Genomic DNA, 22,313 nt, shown 5'->3' with positions numbered 1-22,313 from the left:
GAGTACGGATGATTCTTTGCACAGAAGGTACTCTATTTGTGGTAGGGAATGAGTATGGATGATTCTTTGCACAGAAGGTACTCTATTTGTGGTAGGGAATGAGTATGGATGATTCTTTGCACAGAAGGCACTCTCTTTGTGGTAGGGAATGAGTATGGATGATTCTTTGCACAGAAGGCACTCGATTTGTGGTATGGAATGAGTTCGGATGATTCTTTGCACAGAAGGCACTCTATTTGTAGCAGGGAATGAGTACGGATTACAAAGGTAAAAGAGGAAAACACAAATGAGGCAGGAAGATGAAATCAAAAGGCAACACAAAGAAAGAGATAGAAAAGGGAGACAGAAAAACAGAGAAAATGAAAGAAATTAAAAAGAAAAATAATGCCAGAAATATTCCATTACAGATGGAAAGAGATTAATGAGAGTGTAAAATAAAAACGACGATAAAATGGGAAAAGAACAGAAGAGAACACTTTAAAGTTAAACAGTGAAAACAATGGCAATGAAAGGAAAGAGCAAATTACAGGAATTTAAAAAGTACCTAAAATAAAATAATAAAAAAGGATTTGGGCTATAATTCATGCATTATAAGGGATAAAGTAACCCACTTGTATGTTCAAAAGATATTGAGGTTAGGTTCAGTGACCTTATAGAGCCAATTGATTTTACTATTACTTGCAATATCCTTAGAATGAACAGTTGAGGGTGATATATCCCTGATATAATGTAAGTTTGCTGGTACATTATTCTGCACATATATCTGTACACGGGTGTATATGAACATTGTGAATGTTTTTTCCTTGACAGGTGACATAAAAGAACTGGAGAACGGTCCTCTTGTTTATACCAACCTTCTAATCGTTTTATATCAATCCTACGCACGTTTCTCTGCTGCTCTAGCTTGTAAAAATGATATTTTTTCCTTTGGTCGAGATGAGCTCAGGGGGAAGCAGTTGTGCACCGAGATTTGCTTCCTTCTGTAAGTTCAGTGACATGCGGACTACTGTACATTCATGACTCTCTTGAATGACTTCTATGTTCCGCTGCGAGAGCCGCTCCCGGCATTACAAAGATACACAAGCTAATGTCTAAGGCAGGTTGTTTAGAAAATACATTTAATCACCAAGATTGATAAGTCATGACAACCTACTCATTTTTCATAACCAAACATGAAATACTGTTAAGGATAAAAACGAGAGCTATATTTCTGAGCCAGTATCCTCCCAAATTCACAGAGTAGCGGGAAGGCTGAGAAACAACATGTTCAATAACAGAGATATTATTCCAAGTCCAAGCCAGCTGGGATATACTTTGGGAAGAGGTTTTGAAGGCGCATCATTGACCCGAAGTGGCCCAGACTTAGGTGATTGACGCGCAAATGGGAATGGTGCGGGATCTGCCGGCCACTCGTGCTAGGCTCATTACCACCGAACCATCGTCATACCTACACATTAGACTCGCTGTGGAGAAGTAAGACATCAAAACATGTATTTACACTGCTTGGAATTTATAGAAACATCATAAAAGATTCAGCTGGAAGTTGATTTCTTGAAAAATTGCTGTTTTTGTCAAATCATCCTTAGACGGGTATATGAAAGATCGTGTAAAAGGACGAATTTCAGCATTTGGGGAAATCCGGTCTCTGCAGACATTTAAGTCTGTTTGCGGCATGAATGATTTAAAAAAGTGAGAGGTCCTCCTGAATTGAAGCATCTGCCTTCAAATTGCAGCGTAATCACAATGAACGTTCTCCAGCGTGGCCCAACCTTTTGTCGCAGTGCTCTCCACTTTTAAGGTTCTTGGTTCGACAAGAGCATAAGGGTACATCTGCCGCAAGGACAGCCAATCGGCTGAGAATACTCTATGAACAGCAGTGCCATAAGTGGTGAATTGGACATGGCCGCATCACAAACTAATAATTAGAGACATTTGACCAACATACCACAGTCTACAAGTTAATGAATTTCCAACGTTGGTGCACCAATGTTCTAATGCATTACCAGATCAATATTAGGAGCTATCCGGAGAGTTTCCCCCTAATATGCACGCATGTATATATAGATCTATATGTATGTTTAACAATAACATAGGACAGAACATGTGCCGTGGCTACAAAATTGATGTTGAATATGATTTGAAAGGAGTTCTTCCAGTATGCCAGCAAGTCCTTTCATCTTTTGGGCACACTGTTCGTCTCCCACGGGAACAGAGGATGGACACGTACATCTCTGCAATTGCTTATTAGCATCCTCTCCACCAGTGGTTTCTGGCATCTTTGCAATTCAGTGACTTTCCGGGAACAAATAAAATAACACAGAGTAAAGTCTTTCGCGCTTGCTTCCCGCAGCAAACATCAGCTAACCAGGTAACTGTGCATCTCTCTGGAGTTAATGCTCAGAACCACACCTGAGTGATTACCTAAAAAACAGAAACAGAGAATACAAGGATGGCGTTAGAAAAGTCCACGAATGGCCATTCGCTTTTGTCATGCTGCGTTGATGCACACAGTACACATACAAGGGTGGTCCACCAACAATAGAGAATTAAGGATCGTGTTGCAGAAGACTAGAAAAACTACAGGATGTGGTTCCTTTCTCATTTAGTGCCTCGCGCCAAGGTTGATGATGGATTTGCGGTGAGATCTCTGGGTGTTTACCACAAGGATGGGATAAGGGTGGTCATCTCAGTGAGTGTGAGGTGCACCTACTTTGAGGATAACAGGTGAAAGGGGAGAATGGAGCCCAGGACGTCCATCCAGCATGCCACTGACCTGCGATGAAACACTGGCAGGCATCTGCAATAGTGGGACCATGCAGCTGTTCACCTTTCTACCTCTCCCAGAGGGTGCTACTGCAAGGCAATAGTGTTGAGCAGGTGTGATAGAACAGGTACAAAAATATATTGAGATGATGATGTCTGTGTTTAAAAACAGTTTTTGTATGACAATGAAAAGAAAACAAGCATTGACAATGACTTCGAAATAAAACCAGTTTTAATAAATTACCAGTGGAAAAAATAAACTTTTTAAAATGCTAATTACTTTACTTATCTGTGGCAGAAGCACGTATTGCAATACTTAAAGGAATGGTTGCCAACACAGAGGAATGGGTTCAGAATTCTGATTACAGATGAAACAATGCAAGCAGTAAGTTGCTGCTCTGCCAAGACCATCATACTTTAAAACCAAAGAGAATGGGCCTCATTCAGACCCTGCTGGTCCAGAAACTATGGTGCCGGTAAGCTTACTGGCACCGTTGTTCCCAGATCGGCATATTACTGGTCTGCCTGCCGGAGCCACCAGAGCGGCCATGGTAGCAGACCCATCATGGAAGCCCAGACACTGCTCACAACGGTGCCGGTGCTTCCTTGTCCCCATTCCCGTAGACTGATATGGCACTCTATGGGAATGGGGAACAACATTTTACCAGTGCCTGACATTCCGGGCTGCCGGGGTTGTAATCTCCCAGTGGCATAGGGAAGTCAGGCGCCGGTAAATATTTACAGGTCCAAGGGCAACCCGTCGGTAGCAGTGGCACGGTTACCGCCGGACCTGTAATGAGCCCCAATGTTGGCATTTAGCGACCACAGGTACTAATGCACATTTGAATGTGGCATGCAATAATATCCAATAACTGACTTGGTTTGAACATGTTCAAACTCTATACAACAGTTACAATACAGAAATGTGACTAGAAGTGGTTATTCTTAGATCTCGTTTAGCGATTAAAGGACAATATATTTCTCAAACTGACCCTATTATGTTTACTTTCGCTGAAGCCCATATAGCATTGGAGCATCAACATAGCACTTGGACCTGATTTATTACCAATTATCTGGGCGCCTTTTCTTCATATATAGTTCTTCAACAACTGAAGGGGAGCAATCATTATTGCAATGTATATAAATGGGCAGAGACAGCATTGAGGAGGCTGCTGGTCATGTGACCAGGCCCTGCCACTCAGTTGAACCGCCCACCACCAGTTTTCATGCCCTCGAGCCTATTTTCCTTTGCAGCAACAACCATGCAGCAGACATTGCCGACCTCATCGCCACACATGACATGGACATCATCTTCATTACTGAGACCTGGATGAATCCACCTCCACACACATCCTAGATGTCCTCATCCCCAACAGCTACATAATTCTACAACAAGACTGTCCAAACAAGATCCGTGGAGACCCCACCATCATTCACAAGACTTCATGGCCATGCACCCAACTGGACGTTGCCACCATAGGCTCTTTAAAAAACCTCCTGCTCTACCCAAACATATACAGTCACTTTTCACCTCATCTACAGACAACACAAGCTCAACACCTCCTTCATCGAAGACTTCACAGACTTGGTCACCACCATGTTTATCTCACATGCCAACAAACATCTTCCTCAGCAACTTCAACATCACTGGCAATCCAGAAACCATGTAAATGAAGGAAGATCTCTGCCTCCTATTCAACACTGTGAACCTCATACAGCTCACAAAAGACCCAACTCACAGGAAAGGTAATATCCTCAACCTCATCATCATCGCCCTGCCCACACTCCATCAGAGCTCTGCTTCTCCAGCATGACTGGTCAGACCATCTGGTAATCCTCTTTGACATTAATCACACCACACCAGTCAAGCAAACTCATCAGCAACCCAGCAAACAAGTCTTCAGATTATTCAGCAACTTTTCAGTGGAGGCTCTCAACTGCTATGCCTCAGTGAAACAATGCACCTTCAAGACTAAACCTTCCGTACCCTGGTAAACTCAAGAACTCAACTTCAACAAATGAACCATCAGAAAATAAGAAGAAACAGGGTGAAAACCTGCAGGGCATTCGACCTTATCATTTTAAGGAACTTTGCACTACATGCAGAGGACTGATCACCACTGGCAAGACCAACTACTGCCAAAGCATCATAGCCAAGGCCAAAAAACGAAAGCGCAGCTTTCTTCATAGCTATCAAGTATTGCATCAACCCTCTTCCCGACCCACCCGCAATACACTACATCGACAAATCCACTGCCATCAACTCTTTCTTTATCAACAAAACCTGCATGACCCCCCCAACAAATAGACGCCAATGCTCCAACTGACAGCACACTACACATTCCATCTTGCAAAATAGCTAGCTGGACAAATTTTAAGACACTCACTATGGAAGACCACACGGCCACACTAGCATCCCCCAAGGCCACATCGTACGCGGACAACATCCTCCTTGCCTGTGTACTCAAGACCCTTCCTATTGAAGCACTCCTTCCTTACATGACAATCATCAGAAGCTTCCTAATTAATGGAACCTTCCCCCCGACCCTCAAGACTGGATAAATCCTTCTGCTTCCCAGGGATCAAATGCTGAAAACCGACGACCTGATCAACTACTGCTTCATCACCCAACCTCTCTTTCCTAGTTAAAATTCTTGAAAAAGCAGCCACGCAACTCCTCCAACACATCAAAGCCAACAACTTCATTCAGTCCTACCAATCTGGCGTTAGACCCAGATTCAATACAGAAACGGCTTAAAATCCTCGATCATGGCCATCCTTGCCATCACGTTCACCTTGATCCCTCAGCAGCATTTGACACAGTACACCAACAGACACTCACCAACAATCTACAACCACCTGCGGATCAGAGAGATAGTCTTTAGCTGGTTCAAATTGTACCTTGCTAATCGCTACCAGTTCTTACAAATGGATTCTTCCAGATCACACACTCTGCCCATCAACTGTGGAGTCACACAAGGATCCATCCTCTACCTCGTGATCTTCAATCTGATGATAAGGAATTCATTTCAACCGACTCCTCTAACCTTGTCAAGATATTTTAGAGTTTAGTTTGGCTAAGGAATACAGAAGAGAGATTGGGAGATAATTGGCAGGTAGGCCCTGGTCACTATTTTTAAAATTATTAGGGTATTTATTGAGTGCTGACTTAGCTATGAGAAACAATGTAGCAAAACCCTTCCAAGACTGAATTCCTATACCTGACCAACGACACTGAACACCCTGGCATCCAGACCTGGCTCTCTGCTATGCACCTCGAGGGCTTAAAACCCCAGCTGGCCACCTGTGCCAAGCCCCTTGGATTTGACAATGACAGACCCCTCTCCTTCAAACAATACATAGCAAGAAAGACACAAACAGCTTGGTACCAACTTTCTCTCCTGTGGATAATCAAGCCCTTCATCCCAGAAAACAAATTCCAATCTGCTGTCCATGCCTTGGTCCTCTACAACTCCTGGATGTGACAATGCCCTTTTGGAAGGCCTTCCAGTGACTACTCTGGCAGCCCTGAGATGTGCCATGCATGCTGAAGCAGGACACATCAAAGGATTCCAAAATATCGACCACCTCACTCCAACCATCATCAAACTGCACTGGCTCCCACTGCAATCTGGTATCCTACGATCCTGTTGCATTATCTAGACGGCTGTCACCCTGAAGTCCCCAAGATACCTCACTGAGAAACTCAGCATCTGGAGGCCTTTATCCACTATAAGTAAGGACATGTGCAGACTTTAACTCTGTGGGTGCAGGAAGGGAAGAACCAGGAGACAGGCCTTCTCTGTATATGCCCCAAGACTTTGGATCCTCCTCCCCATCAACATCAGTCTTGTACCCTCACTTCTACAGTTCAGGAAGGAGCTCACGACCCTGGGCCTCAAGATATGCCTCATTTCTAACACCTAGATTCACAAACCCTCCATTCCCCATCCCACCTTAGACTGAGTTATCAGATCCCCACCGCTTCCTCCCGTGGTTGCTTGTAGGTTATTTACTGACAAATTGTCCACCTTCATCCTCTCCTGTTGTTAGCTCCCCACTCCCTTGTTTATCTGTTTACGTCACATTGTTCTTCCCCATATGATTGTAAACTGGTCCATTGCTTCTCGAAGTTAGGTCGGCGCTCAATACATACCCTAAAAATAAATGTTAAAAGGGTGACCGGAACCTACCTGTTAAATATCACCCATTGCCCAATCTCTCTTCTGGACTCCTTAGCCAAGCTAAATTCTGAAATACTCTTGACAATTTTAGAGGAGTGGGTTGAAATACATTCCTTATTATCAAATGCACAAGTAGGTTTCAGGAAGGTCATTTCAACTATTGACCAATCTTTGAGGTTTTTCTTGAATCTACAAAAATATGTCTTATTGAGGAAGCAATCTATCTATCTGGAATTTGTTGATTTGCAAACAGAATTTGACACTGTACGCCGTAGCCGCCCATGGCATACTCTGTCAGACATGATGTTCATGTACAGTTTATTGCCAGCAATGTATGCCCTATAGGAGAACAACTATGCTGTAGTCTTATGGGGAATGAAGGACGAATGTACCAGCACATTCAGAATAGTGTAAGTGCTGTGGCCTTGCGCCCCTGTGGTTTCTTTTATATACCAATGAGACTGCTGTCTCAATTAACCAACTGCAGGGCTGACACCCCGCTTCTCGGCGGCTGCAAAAGAGGAATTCTCTTTGTGGATAATGCAATCCTCCTTATTTCTAAAATGGATAATGTAATCCTCCTTATTTATAAAACACTACGTGAATTACAGCAACAGTTGGACATTTTTACTGTTAAAAGTAGTGAAAAGGGTTAGTGATTGACATCCCTAAGACACAAATAATGGCACGTCATGCTTCTTACTCTTCTAAATCAAGATGGTTGAATTTCAGACTTAATGGAATAATGCTACAGGTTATAGAGAGACTCTTCCATAAACGCCTGCAGAGAGACAGATCCAATATGGCCGGAAAGGGTGAAGTGGTAACCAAATTCTCATCAGGTTTTGGAAGAAAGACTCTCCTTCATATTAGATATGCTTAAAGCGCAAGCTTTGCTGGCCAATACCTATAGGGTGAATACATGGGACTATTGTGATCCTAATGCCCCTGAAATGAGAGATAACAATATCCCCATACATCTTCTTACCCTGCCCTATGGTGCTCCTTCTGCCCAGATGAAGCCTGAACTTGGGGTTAGGGGAATCAGCTATGGGGTCAAGCGGAAACATCTTCCATATTGGTTTACACTTTGGCATGCACCTGAACTGAAGCCCTATCAGCAGTCTGTAAGAGCTGCACTAACCGATCCAGAAGTCTTGTAAAACACTTGGTTTAACTACATCAAGGAAAAACATTTAGCATGATTTTAAATTCAACTTTTGACGTTTGAATTCTAAAAAGATACACTTGATCTCTGTTCTCGCAAGAACCTTTCAACAAAATATGTGCTGGTAAAGCATGCCCGACGTCCTGAGGATTATCTTGACTTTCCCTATTAGAAATATCTTAAGTCTGTGTTTGTCAAACTGCGATAAGGCATCCACTGCTTGCTAAATTCACCAATCATTGAAATGGCGGTGTGTCGCCCAAAGGCCCCTCCTGTGCATAGTGGAACGAAGAATAATTGCATTTCTGGTTTGTATGAACAGTTAAGAAGATTGTGGCAAAGGCATGAGAGGTGATGCTTTGTTACTTTGTTACTGCCAGTAGCATATGCTTGTCTCAAAGATTAAGCCATGCACGTGTAAGTACACACGGCCAGTACAGTAAAACTGCAAATGGCTCATTAAATCAGTTATGGTTCCTTTGATCGCTCCAACTGTTACTTGGATAACTATGGTAATTCTAGAGCTAATACATGCCGACGAGCACTGACCTCCCGGGATGCATGCATTTATCAGACCAAGACCAATCCGGGCTCGCCCGGCCGCTTTGGTGACTCTATATAACCTTCGGCCGATCGCATGTCCCCGTGACGGCGACAATGCATTCGGATGTCTGCCCTATCAACTTTCGTTGGTACTTTCTGTGCCTACCATGGTGACCACGGATAACGGGGAATCAGGGTTCGATTCCAGAGAGGGAGCCTGAGAAACAGCTACCACATCCAAGGAAGGCAGCATGCGTGCAAATTACCCACTCCCAACTCGGGGAGGTAGTGACGAAAAATAACAACCGTCTCTGTGATAACCTGGGTATCACTGGTCAGGCTCTGGCGTGGTTGACCTCTTTCCTCTCCGACCGACCCTCCCAGGTCCAACTTGGGTCCTTCCTCTCCGATATCTTTTTCTCTACCTGTGGTGTCCTCCAGGGATCTAACCTCTCTCCCTGGCTCTTCAACCAATATCTGGCACTCCTTGTCCACCGCATCGCCACTCTCTGCCCCAACTTTCAGTGCTATGCGGATGATACTCAGCTCATTTCCAGGCTACCCTCGGCCTCCTCCTCTCCTTCCCTCATCTTTGACTGTCTGTCTGCTATTCATGAGTGGTGTGCCGCTAATGACCTCTGCCTTAATGCCAGTAAGACTGAGATTTTACTCATTGGCACTCCCACTCCTTCCTTCCCTGCAGCTCTCTGCCCAGCCTCTCTTGGCCCTCTTCCTGCTCCCACCTGCAAGGCTAAAAACCTCGGGGTCATCTTCGACTTCACACTCTCCTTCTCTCCTCACATCTCTGATGTCACTAAGAAGTCACACTACCAGCTGCGCCTCCTCAGAGGTATTCTTCCCTTCCTCTCCTTCCCCCAGAAGCTCACAGTCTCCAGAGCCCTGGTTCTCTCTAGGCTGGACTATCGCAACAGCCTCTATCTAAATCTACCTGCCTCTACTCTCCACCCTCTGCAACTTATCCAGAACAGGACTGAGAGACTTGTCCTTGGCCTCAAGCCCAGGGATCGTATCTCTCCAGGACTGAAATCTATGCACTGGCTCCTAGTGGCTGCAAGGATTAAGTTCAAAACCCTTTGCATTGTCCACAAGGCCTTCTGGGGCCTGGGGCCTCAATACCTTCAACTCTCTCTTCCCAAATATCTTCCTTCTTGAGCTCTTCGCTCATCCGCCCCCAACTCCCTCAGGGTCCGTCGCTTCTCCAAGCAACAAGTTGGTGGTAGATCTCTCTCCTCTGCTGGGGCCTCCCTCTGGAACAGCCTTCCTGCCTCCCTGAAACTTGAGGAGAACCATCTCCGGTTCCAGAAGCACCTCAAAACCTTCCTCTTTTCTTCTGCTTTTTCTCCCCCTCTCCCCTGCTAAATTCCTGGCTGAAACTGCACTGGCTACCTGGCTGCCCTTTGTGACCTTGGGCCCAGGCCCTGCCATTTGCACACCTGCACTGCCACCCTGGCAACCCTCGCACTGGGAACTGTATTCTGTATCCCTACAGTCCCCCACCAGCACTTATGTCTGCTCTTACCTTGCACTTGTCACCATCCGGCCGTTATTTATCCTAATATTCTACTATCCCATGTACTGCACTTTCCCCTCTCCCATGTACTGCATTTTCCACCCTACCTCCCCCCTCGCATTTTTCCCCTTCCCCCTGCACTTGCGCGATCTGATGACAGCTGGCCTAGTAAGATCGTTATCTGTCTTCCCTCTGTTCCCCCTCCCTTGCCTCGTCACGCCTCGAAACTCTTGTGTATAGCCCCGTTATAAATACCTTATCATATCATATCATATCATATCATAACTTAAAATGGACTATTCGTTGTTTGCTACAGCCTCTTGTTTAAAGAAAGCTTGGTCGCTTAGGAAACTGTTTTATTAGCCAAATAATGTTTTTATCTTTGGGGGTGTCCTCTTGTATACACTGTCAATCCTTTTAGGACGATGTTTGGATATGGTTCGTTTTTTTGATGATGGTGTTTGTTATTTATTTATGTGGCATGATGGCTTTTATGACCTCGGTCATAATAAAGGTAATATCATGCTTAACTCTACCATCAGCAATTGCCTGCACCAGGCATGAGGTTGTGGCAGGTCACGTGAAGCACATTGAACAGACGGACAGGCAGTTAGGGAGCTATTCCAGATCAGTCTCTTCACTGGATTCTGAATGATAAAGTCTTTAGTCCAGGAACCCCAATATCTCTTCTCATCTTTTTAGTAAGCGATGCAGTAATCTTCTGTAGCCAGGTCTTGAAGGATGTTTAGTTGGGCAACTTGACAATCTATGTGAGGAAGCCATGAGTATGTTGCTGTAATAATCATCAAGGTCAAACATTGGCCAATCCTTAGCTGCTTCCCTTAGGATGGTCTACTCGCTGTACTACAGTCCCACATTACATATCATTACAGATTTGATTTTGGGCAGACAAAATCAGATCTATAACTTGCTTCCCCAAATCAATGATATCAGAGATGGCAGGGCCTTCGTTCTCCTCCTTCCACAGTACATGGAAGGCTTCTGATAAGTCAGTACTGGCGAATCGCCCCACTTGACGGGCATAGGCTATAACAGCCGCACTGGTCCCTGCAAGAGACGCAACAGTTGGCTACCTAGCGTTCTGAAGGCCATGGGCGTAATTTTAGGGGGGGACGGGGGTGTGTGTCCCCTCCAACTTTCATGGCACACCATTTAGTCCCCATTCATTTGGCTGGGGCACCTTTTCTTCAGATGTCATGTCCCCCCAACATTTTCAGCAAAGTTACTCCACTGCTGAAGGCCTTCTAGGTAAGCCCTAGGAAAGACATTCCAGACAGAGCTTGCAATTCATTCTCATCCAAATATGCATGCCCCTAGGCTGTCAGTCCAAAGCAGGCATTACGTGTATCAGGCTAACTGAAAGGTAAAAGTTCAACATGTAACACTCGGGAATAATGACGATTCAGAAGAAATTGTTACCAAAATAATTCCCCGTTTTGGACATAGTATAAGAAAGGAGATACACGTCATACATAATTTGTGTTTGATGTACACCTGCACGTTTCGTGTTCCCATGTGCAGGAAGCGCAGTGATAGAAGACCTGAGGCGCATATCTTACCCTGCTGGCTTTTTCAGGTGACGCAGAGATGGGCATTGTCTATAAACACTTGCAGGGCACCAATGTCGACAGAGATCTTCCTATACACGATGGTGAAGGGTCGAGTTCGAAACAGCGCTGTATTTTAAGGAAACTGCTAGTTTCCACCCTAAAGTATCCTGTATTTTAAGGGTCTTTGATCTTTCCTTGTTATAATGAAAATGTTTCTCCGTCAATGACATGTTTTGTTATTAAGCCTGGATTTTTCATTGTGAACTGTTTGGGGACCGCTGCCGCCGCGCTTCCTGGAGGAGGCGGAGACTGGACCACGTGACTTCTCACGTGACCGCAACTGGCCTGAAAAGATCGAGGCTGCCGCCCGTGCGCGGCTTTTTCATTGTGAACTGTTTGGGGACCGCTGCCGCCGCGCTTCCTGGAGGAGGCGGAGACTGGACCACGTGACTTCTCACGTGACCGCAACTGGCCTGAAAAGATCGAGGCTGCCGCCCGTGCGCGGCTTTTTCATTGTGAACTGTTTGGGGACCGCTGCCGCCGCGCTTCCTGGAGGAGGCGGAGACTGGACCACGTGACTTCTCACGTGACCGCAACTGGCCTGAAAAGATCGAGGCTACCACCCTTGTGGCGTGGAGCCCGGTGGAGTAGAGCCTGCTGGCTTTTGTGCCGCTGTTTGGCGTGCTGTGCAGGGGAACATCTACACGTGGAGGTACCTCTCTAATACTGAGTTTATATTCTTATTCTTGACGATAAGTCAACACAGATCCCTTTTGCCATTTGATAAAGTATATACCATACTACACTATGAAGAGAGGCACTACTTCCTTAAAATCAGGAATGCCTGCGATTACTAAAAATCACGTCACTAACGTGGAGCAATCCCTACTTAATTCTTCGCCCTGTCCAACCAAGAAATGCCGTTTGAGCTCTACTCCTTGAGCAACTACAACAAAGCGTTCCGTAAAATCCAACACGGTCTCCTCATCGCAAGCGGACATTCGCCCCTTTTTTTGTGATATGGATAACTTACATTCTAAAGTGAAGGGTCGGATGACTACATCTGATGAACCTACTGGTTCAGTTATCAAACCTGCCACAACGTACAATCACGGCATGATTACTTCAGTCTCTGAGACATGTGGTTCGCACGATACTCCTGGAGCCACGAGTGCACAAACTATTGGTGGCACGACAGGCACTCCTATTGTTACATTTGCAAAGGAAAATGTCTCTTTAACAGATAGTATACTTTTAAACAATGTACTTACCGCAAAGACTATAGTGTCTGTAAACAATTCTGGTCTGCCCTTACCTGTTCCAAATGGTGCTAAAACTCCAATTTCTAGTGACTTGCCAGTAATAGACTTGGATACAAATGCTTCTTGTTTTACTGTGCATACTCTTTCGGATAACCTCTCTAAATCACCAATTATGTTCACAAACATTAGTGATTCTTACTCTGCTGAGAAAATATCATTTACTGCTCCCACCCCACGTAAAATTGCTCCTGATCATTTCTCTACAACGGAAGTAGTAAACACACAAAATAACATGGTCACGATTGCCTTGTCATCTATGAATACAGCTATTCTGTCTCTTGCAAAGCTATTTGAAGCTTTGGCTTCTAAGGCAGATGTACACTCAGAGCAACTAAATCAGCTGCTATCTGGCCATCTGGATATAGTAAATAAATTAAACGATCTACATTTTTCATCTTGTCCAGTTCCGCAGCAAAAATCTGTTAGCTCTCAAACTTCTGTAGGGTCTGATGATTATCGTCAAACATACTCTATCCTACCCTACATAAGTAAGCCTATTGTGGATTGAACGGCTAGCTCCTATGAGCAGTCGCCTGTCTCTACTATTCAGGAGAAAAAAACAAATTATGCCTTGTTTGGTAACACGGGGACAGAGACCTTACCCTTACAGCAAGTGATAACCAAGGGTGATCTTCGGAAGAAATCAAAAAATATCAAATCTGTCCCTAAACGTTCTTCACAAACAAAAGCATTTGTTAAAAACATTACACTTCCCGTATCAAATTCTAGAATGGCTTCCAAGGCAATAACAAAAAAATATCTAACAATGTCCCAGTCTAAGTCAACGGGAGAAGCATTGGTGAAAAACAAACTTGTTCAGTCGTACAGTCCATTGAATGCTTTGGCTGAAGTGGTGCTGGAAGCAGAACAGGACTTACCTGTAAGTAATTTGGAAAAAAAAACGCCATTTCTACAATCCAAACATCTTACACAAGAACCGAATCAAATGGCTCAGCGACGAGAAATCAGACAGGCTGTTGACGATTACATGGCTTCACAGACGGTCTTAAAAAAGTTGGTACTTCCAAACTGTGAACCCATTATTCCGGATGTCATAACTCTGAGCTCGAATGTTAACTCCAGTTCGGGAAACTCTGGATCTCTAAATTTTTGTAAAATTCAGGGGCCAGGACAGCAATTGAACGATGACACTAGGACAGTGCCTCATAAGGACAAAACACAAGAGGAAAATCTGTCTCACTTGAACATTGAATCTTTGATCAAAACTACACTAGTCAAACCTCTTAACATTGATACCTCTGTAGCTGGAAAAGATCCCAAATTTACGACTTTGGGAAATAAAACATCTATGGAGGCCAATAATAAGCCTGAATTGACCCAAGGGAACTTGCGCCCTAGGAGACCTGCTGTCCATTCGTTATCTTTCAAATGCTGTCCTCTTCCGGCCACCCAGTATCTCTTGAACCGCTCATCTATCTTAGCCATATTCAGTGAGTTCCCAGAGTTGGATGATATAGGCTCTATTGATATCGAACAAGTGGAATTTCCTGACCACTCTCAACGGTCTTCAGTAATACTGTGGATAAATTCTTGCATTGTAGTTAACACCATATGGGCAGTTCGAGCAAAACTGCTTGAATCAGGCTTTATGGTTTCGGTACATTCTAGTACTCCAGAACTTACTTCAGAAAAAACCCAGCATCCCATATCTCAAGTTGTAAACCGTAACCTGAGTTGCAGCCCAGTAAAGTGTGTCTGCAATCAAAAGCCAATTCAGCGTTAGCATCAGGCAAACAACGAGGTCACCTTTTCCTTGATCAGCTGGAATTCCAGGGGGCATTGACATCTGATGAATAATCGACTTTACGATTTGTCGAAGTATGATGTCTTACTGATACAGGAATCTTGGCTAATGCATCTTCCATCTTGGGATAACTTTGACATTTTGCTCATACCCGCTGAGAAGGGGATACATGGAAGGCCCACTTCTGGTCTTCTAACGGCCGTTAAACAAAATTCCTCTCTTAGAGTTGAACCATGGTTTTTTCCTAATGCTTCTATTCAAATGTCAAGGCTTATTGGTCCCGATATGCATTGTGCACTTATCAATGTATATTGGAATGCCTTGAGCATTACAGATGATACATTTTTGGCCATTATAACTAACGCACTTGATCTCACTATTGTAGATGATAAAGTAGATTCTATTATCATTGCTGGGGACTTTAATCTCCACTGTCTTGGTAACCCTCGAAGTAAAGAGCTGAGTCGGTTGAATAAATGGCTGAACTTGGTTGAGGACAGAGGTTTGTTCATGTTAAATGGTTCAATTGCTCCCGACATACCTGCAAGAACAACATGGCATGGTGTTTCTAGTAAAGGAACCATTGACTATATGTAGATAGCCGTATGTTAGATAGGGTTAAATCATTTCAAGTTATAGACGTAGAAGCAAGTGACCACAATATTCTGAGCATGTCTTGGACTTCTAAGGTTCCCATGAGTTACGAAATGCCACAATGCTTAAGAGGCTCCATAAAGGTGAACACAGCGCGGAATAGATTACATTGGACAGAAACCTCTTTGGAAGCATTTAGACATTATTATGAGGCTCAACTTCAACATCAGTGTATGTTGGATCATAATCCTACAGTTATATATCACGAGCTAATGCAATTGTTTCAACCTGCTTCCATCAAGCATACACAAAGACAACCTCCTTATTTTCACACTTTTGATCATGAAATTAAAACCATGAAAGCTCTAGTTCGAGCAGAAAAAAGGGTGGCTTGTAAACTTAATGATAACGATCGAAAGAAAACGCTTACTCTGATTAAAACCAGGTATAGGAACTGGCTAAGAGGCAAGCGGGCTAAATTATATCAACAAGATGGTAGTAAGATGTTAAAAACATTGGCTAGAAAAAACTCGAAAGCAGCATGGGAAATTATAAATCAGGCGACTGCAGGACATCAAGTTGCCATTCAGATGAACGGGGTGAGTGAGGGATCTTGGGTACAATATTTCTCTAACTTGTATGCTTCTCGTACCACTATAGTAGACAGCCTTGAGCCTTTACACCAGTCGGCTTTTGAGCTTAATTTTGACGAAGAAGATCTTTTACTCTTTATTAATAAAGCACACTCTTCACGGGCACCTGGGCCCGACGGGTTGTCTAACATGCACCTGAAGCAATTTCCTATAATTTGGGCCAAAATACTGTATTCTATCTTTGTGCACATACACAAGACCCAATGTATCCCGGCATCGTGGAAAAAGTCCATTGTTGTTCCCATATATAAAAAAGGGGATCGATCCAACCCGGCTAGTTATCGCCCAATATCTTTGTTGGACGTACCGGGAAAAATCTTTTGTCGCCTAATTTTAAGAGATTTGCGTGTGTGGTCGACCAACAATCATGTGGCAGATCCTTTTCAATCTGGCTTTATCTCAGGAGTTGGTACTTTGCCTAACATCATGACTATTAACATGTTAAAATCTCAATACGCAGCACGGAAACAGTTTTTATACTTTGCTTTCATAGATTTCAGGTCAGCTTTTGACTCTATAAATAGGAGACTTATGTTCCAGAAGTTGCATCTCTTAGGTTGCCCTCCTTCTCTCTTGACTCTCATTGTACAGCTACATTCTAACACCTCCATGCGTGTAAGGTTAAATTTAGAGGGACTTCTATCATCTTCCTTCTTTACATACACGGGCCTTAAACAAGGCTGTATATTGGCCCCTTTCTTGTTTAATTTATTTATTCTTGATTTGGGTACGCTTTTCTCTAAGGTGTCTTCTGATGCCCCTGAGTTAGGGGGTCAGCGTATAGGATGGTTACTATACGCTGATGATTTAGTCCTAATATCACAGACCCCAAAAGGATTACAAAACCTATTAACTGCACTGTCGACTTATGCTGAGGATAATTATCTAACTATAAACCTTGATAAATCTCAGATTCTGATGTGCAAGCCTCATGCTAAAAGAAAATCCGTTCACTTCTCTTGGTCTATTGGTAATGAGCCGTTGAAAACTGTTTTAGAATATAAATACTTGGGCCTGACGGTACAGAACACAATATATGACAAGCTTTACTTACCCAATTTACAGTCTAAATTAACTAACTTGACATCTCAAGCAAGAATCTTGAATTTCAAGTATGGCAAATTCACTCTAAAACACCTTTTGCTTTTTTATGAACAAAAGGTTATACCTATATTACTATATTCTGCAGAAACTAAGCTTTGTCTTAGTGATAAAATATGGAATAAGCTCGAAGCTACGTTTTGGAAGAGAGTTTTACGCTTACCTAATTGTGTTCCTATGCCCATATTAAGATTTGAACTTGGCTTAAATTCAATGGCTTCTAGAGTCAAATGGCGGATGTGTGCTTTTTTCCGCAAATGTTTATTGGGCCTAGGAACGAACAATATACTAAACACTGTAGCACGTTATCTGATTGTTTCTACTTATTTTTATCCACGCACGTGGCGTAATTATGTAATTGATATTTTGCTTGCAGCTAATGTATCAATCCCTCTTTTACTTGAAAATCCTGTACGGGCAAAGAAAATTTTTTATCAATGGACATGGATTCTTAACCAATCAGCATGTCTGAAATATAAAGATTTTGACAGACGTATTTTTGGCCATAAACGTTTGGGTTATGCTGCAACTTATTTGCTGAAATGCCCTTCCACCGACATAAGGAACAAATACCTACGCTTTAGGTTGAATCTGTTCCCAACTAGGGAAGTCCTTGTGAGGTGGCATCTGATTCCAAGCAACTTGGACTATTGTCGCTTTTGTGGAATAATTGATGAAAAGGAGACATTGCAACACTTGATCATTACCTGTAGTGGCCTGCATCATCAACGTTCCAAATTTTTTTCAAACTTAATGAATTTTTACAGTCAAAAAGATGATATGCAAATTTGGGAAGCAGTATGTGCCGACATGAAATTTTCTACAATCAAATCATTAGTGCAATTTCTTGATGCAATTTTACCTGCTTTTGACTAAGTAATGTGGAGCTATTCTATAAGCAATGAGTTTTTATAAGTAATGAGTTAGATCTATTAATTAATTGATGTAAAACTCTTACACTGTTTTAATTATAATTTTATAGAAGAATTTTATAGAAGAATTGATATATTTGGTTGCATATCTGTTGTTCTCGTTTTGTTTTTTCTTTCTTCTTTTGAAAAGTTGATTTATTCAGCTAAATCAAAATCAAAAAAAAAAATATTAAGCCTGGATATGGGTAGCCCTCTTCTCCTGCCCTTCTGGGGATCACCCCGCCACCGCGTTTTGTTCGCATCACCGGCTACCACCACTCTGCCCAAGCGAGCCTGTCCCATTTCCACACTTTTTGCTCCTTTTTTCCTGTAAATATGGGCATCCCCAACTTCCCCATCACTTCCCCTTGGCAATACGACCCCTACCCGTTTCCCCTCTTTCCAACACCCGCCCCTCTGGACTTACCTTTAATGTTAGGATCCCGTCATGGCCAATGCTCAGGTAAACACTTGTGTGCCGCCGTCGCTTATTTTGGCTACTTTCCCGCAGGCACACCCGGAATGTCATAGCGCACAAACTGCTCTACCACCCCACCCCATTCAGCTTAAACCCAATTTTCACCCTCATTTCGTAAGGTGACCAGGGGTGGACTGGCCTATAGGGAACTTTGGAAATTTTGCGGTAGTCCTCTGCACCCTGGGCCTCTTTTGTGTGGTATTTCCAAATGTTTCCATAGGAAAAGGGTTGGGCTTCAAAATGTGTAATATGGGGCCACTTTGAACATTATTTCCAGGGCCTCTTTTGGTTCCCAGTCCACCCCTGAAGGTGACTGAAAAGTACTTGTCGTAACGTCAGGTTCAAAGTAACAACAGCTTCCCCAACAGTCTCTCACCCTGCTAACAGAAAATAAATATGGATCCTGGTAAAATAAAGACCTTGACTCAGAGGGAAGGTCAAAAATAAATTGCAGCAAAAGCAATACATTTAGGGATGACAGAAGACAAATGAGATCGTGAAAGCCATATGCAAAGTACACAATTAATCGAGGGTGGCCAGGCTCTTATTTATATTTATAAATTGTCAGAATGCTTGCCTTCCTGTTTAACACTTTCACAATTTGGTTTTCTTGTTTTACATATGCAAAATGCGGCAGAAGCTGATGGGAAGTGCCTTTCGGCCACCTCATCCTCTGCTATCTAATGTTTCTGTGGTTGGACGACGATCGACTACATGACTTTCATAGAGCTTTGTGTACACGTATTTCCTCATGTGGGAGCCATTAGAGGTCTTTCAAAACGAGGCTAAGATGATCAGATGAGCAGCTCCACTCATAAGACCTAAGACATGCTCTGATGGTTACATCAGTGATGAGCAGATGATTAGTCAGCCCCATTGCTACAGGTGGCTATTATCCATTCGCACCCGGGGAAGGGCGCTCAGCCAATCAGGTGGCTGGAGCAGCAGGCGAGAATACAGACCTATATTTCCTGTCTCCAGAGTCCCTTCCCCAGGCGGCACCATCTTTTTTTTCATGCACAGAGGCAACAGGGAGCTTCTACTTGTTGTTTCCCCCCAAAACAATCTAAACCCACCATAGAAATTAGTCCCTTTTCCCTATGACCGAGGATAAATGTTTTTTCCTCAGAAGATTGGCTGTGCGAAACCCCGGGGTGCGAATGGTTTTGGTTCAGGCCTGGCTCGGGCTGGCATGCGTTTTCGGCCATGTTGGCACCCCACAGCGGGGGTGAAAGCCATATCTCTCTCGAGAGGACAGCTCAGGGGCAACGTGCTCGCCTTGGAAGCAACACGACACAGAGCAACAGAGGATCAATACCCGGCTCCGAACTTAGAAACTACTGGGTATCAAGCGCGTTATAAAATAACCTATCATATCATATCATATCCGCTACCTCAATTAAAGATGGGCAACAGAATTATGCAAATGGTTTCAGGGTGCCTACTCCTACTCAAAATGTCTCATAAACTCTATCATAGTCCTTTCCAGCACCAACCCACCTGCCATTGGATGCCTTGCTCAAAACATCTTCATATCAAACATTCGTACAATGTTCCCTCACTCACACAGGCTATGACTCTTCTTAAGCAACAAAGCCTTTTGTGTGATGTAAGAATCACGCCTCTGCACCCTGGGCCTCTTTTGTGTGGTATTTACACAATTTCACATAGGAAAAGCATTAGGCTTGTTGAAAATGTGTCATATGGGGCCACTTTGAAAATTATGTCAAGGGCCTCTTTTAGTTCCCAGTCCACCCCTGCACCTGACCTGGTTTATGGTCCAAGCTTGTCCATGCATTTGGATGGATGAAAACTGCGGAAGATTTTGTTTTAACAAACACTCATATGCACCAATTAGTCAATTCCTTTCATCATACATTCTATGATTAGGAAATTCATATTTTAAATGCCTTGCATGTTAAACACTGTGTCCTGTAAAAATCACTTCAGTACTAATTGCATAAATGGTGAACACCTGCAAGTTACGTGGCTGTGCCTGATAATCGGTTCTATGTGATATTGCATCATTTTGATACTCGAACACCAAAATGACCGATTCATTTTTGGTGTCTTTTTCAAAATGCACCAGTACCAGGTTGGGCCCGATCCACCGTTTTTAAGGTATTTGGGGGTTTGACCCCCAAACCTCCCTCGTGTCCTGCACCCCCTTTCCCGTCACACTCACACCATTCATTACATTTCTTTTAAACTTGCGCCCCTGACCCCTCCTATTCCCACTGTATACATTCACACACCTCTCCCTCACATACATGTGCGCACATGCACCCACCCAAACACTTCCCTTGCTTCCACGTCCCTCGCACTCGTGTGCGTCTCATGCAGCAGCTGTCATTCCTAAAATGGCTGCGCACTGAGAGGACAGAGTCGACGGAGCAAGGTAAGTGCGGGTTGGGGGTTTGAGGGGGTGAGTGGAGATAGTGTTTTAGGTGGATGAGAGGGGTTTTAGGATCGATTTAGAAAGACCGAATTATCGATTTTATTCAGTCTTTCTAGATCGATCTTTTTTTGTCGTGCCGCATAATGGCCCTCCTTATAAGCATGCTGGTCCGGAAAAAGGTGCTGGTAACTACAGGTCATCAGCACCTTTTCAGGACAGGCATTCTCCGAGTTTGCCAGAAGGGGCAGGGAACTACCAAGCAGGCCCCTACAGGCAGATAATTCATTGAAGCACCGGCACTGTTAACAACGGAGCTGGTGCTTCAGGGGTTCCCATCCCATGGAGTCATACAGGACTCCATGGGAATTTACTGTTCCTCCGCTGCCCGCAATATCCCAGTAATACCAGTATATCGGACAGTGGGAAAGATAAGCTGAGGTTGCCGGTAAACTGGTGGTGCTACCGGCAGCTTGCCGGCAACCTCGTAATGAGGACCAATATCTCTGAAATTTGCCAGTCTGCACAGTAGTGTGAGAGTCGGAGGAGGGAGGAGTTCTGCATGCCGATTAGCAGCAGCGGGTGCATAGAGTGATTCAATGTTGAATAGAACTACTCCTTCAGTCAGTCCATTACTGCTCCCTTTTATTTAGTCATTGACATTTCTGAGTGATATTACCATAGTTTCTACAAGTAGGAAAGATAGTATCCAACTCAGAGGTACACTTATATAAATAGAACACCTACTCGTAAATATTCCACAGATCACGTTTGCTAATATTGGGCATCTCAAAATGTTAACTGAACTTAACTTTGAATATCCAACATTTCTCTCAAAATAAGGAAGACACGCCATACATGTGCTTTCTGTACAAGCAGCAGATACTGCATCTGATTCCAATTTAAGGGGTTTTATATGAAACTGATTGCATGTTCCGGCCTGGTGGCAGACAAATCATTGGCCGGTTTCGCAGCTTTCTACTATGTTTGCACAACGCAGCAACGGCAGATGGCTAGTCCTTTGCCCTGTGCCCAAAACACTATTCACGTTCAGACCAAAAGTGGCCAGGCCCAGCGACACACACTAATGAATATTAATGATACTGCTTCTCTGTTTGCGCACTATTGCACAGAGCAACAAACGCAGGGATGGAGGTCTACAAACGGCAGTGTTACATCCGCCATGCGTCCCGCCACGCGGTGACGCAGAGCGCCCTAATAAAAGCCCCACCCCCGAGCACGGGGAGCAGTTCCGGGGCAGACCTGCATTCTGTGTGCGTGTGATTATTTGCAGCTCCCGCCAGAGCTGCGACATGGTGGCCTCGCGGTCTAGC

At 43.8% G+C, this 22,313-nt stretch overlaps 1 protein-coding gene across 3 annotated transcripts in view; it reads right to left on the bottom strand.

The window, feature by feature from the left end:
- Positions 1-1,101: 1,101 nt before the first annotated feature.
- Positions 1,102-22,313, bottom strand: part of SORCS2 (sortilin related VPS10 domain containing receptor 2) — a 2,879,055-nt gene continuing 2,857,843 nt past the window's right edge. Inside the window, exons 27-28 of one of the 3 annotated variants that reach the window (XM_069632006.1) lie at positions 2,774-2,853; positions 2,259-2,421 (exon numbers count right to left, since the gene is read on the bottom strand). In XM_069632006.1, coding sequence (XP_069488107.1) covers positions 2,398-2,421; positions 2,774-2,853 — 104 coding nt within the window. In that variant the 3' untranslated portion in view covers positions 2,259-2,397. Of the gene's footprint in view, positions 2,422-2,773; positions 2,854-22,313 lie in introns of all 3 variants that reach the window. The other 2 variants (XM_069632007.1, XM_069632008.1) reach the window with 2 other exon arrangements.

This window comes from Ambystoma mexicanum, chromosome 6q, assembly GCF_040938575.1.
Source record: "Ambystoma mexicanum isolate Mex_15411 chromosome 6q, UKY_AmexF1_1, whole genome shotgun sequence".
NCBI classification, from domain to species: Eukaryota; Metazoa; Chordata; class Amphibia; order Caudata; family Ambystomatidae; genus Ambystoma; species Ambystoma mexicanum.
The sequence above is the reverse complement of the archived record's forward strand: the minus strand, read 5'-3'. Positions and strand labels throughout refer to the sequence as shown.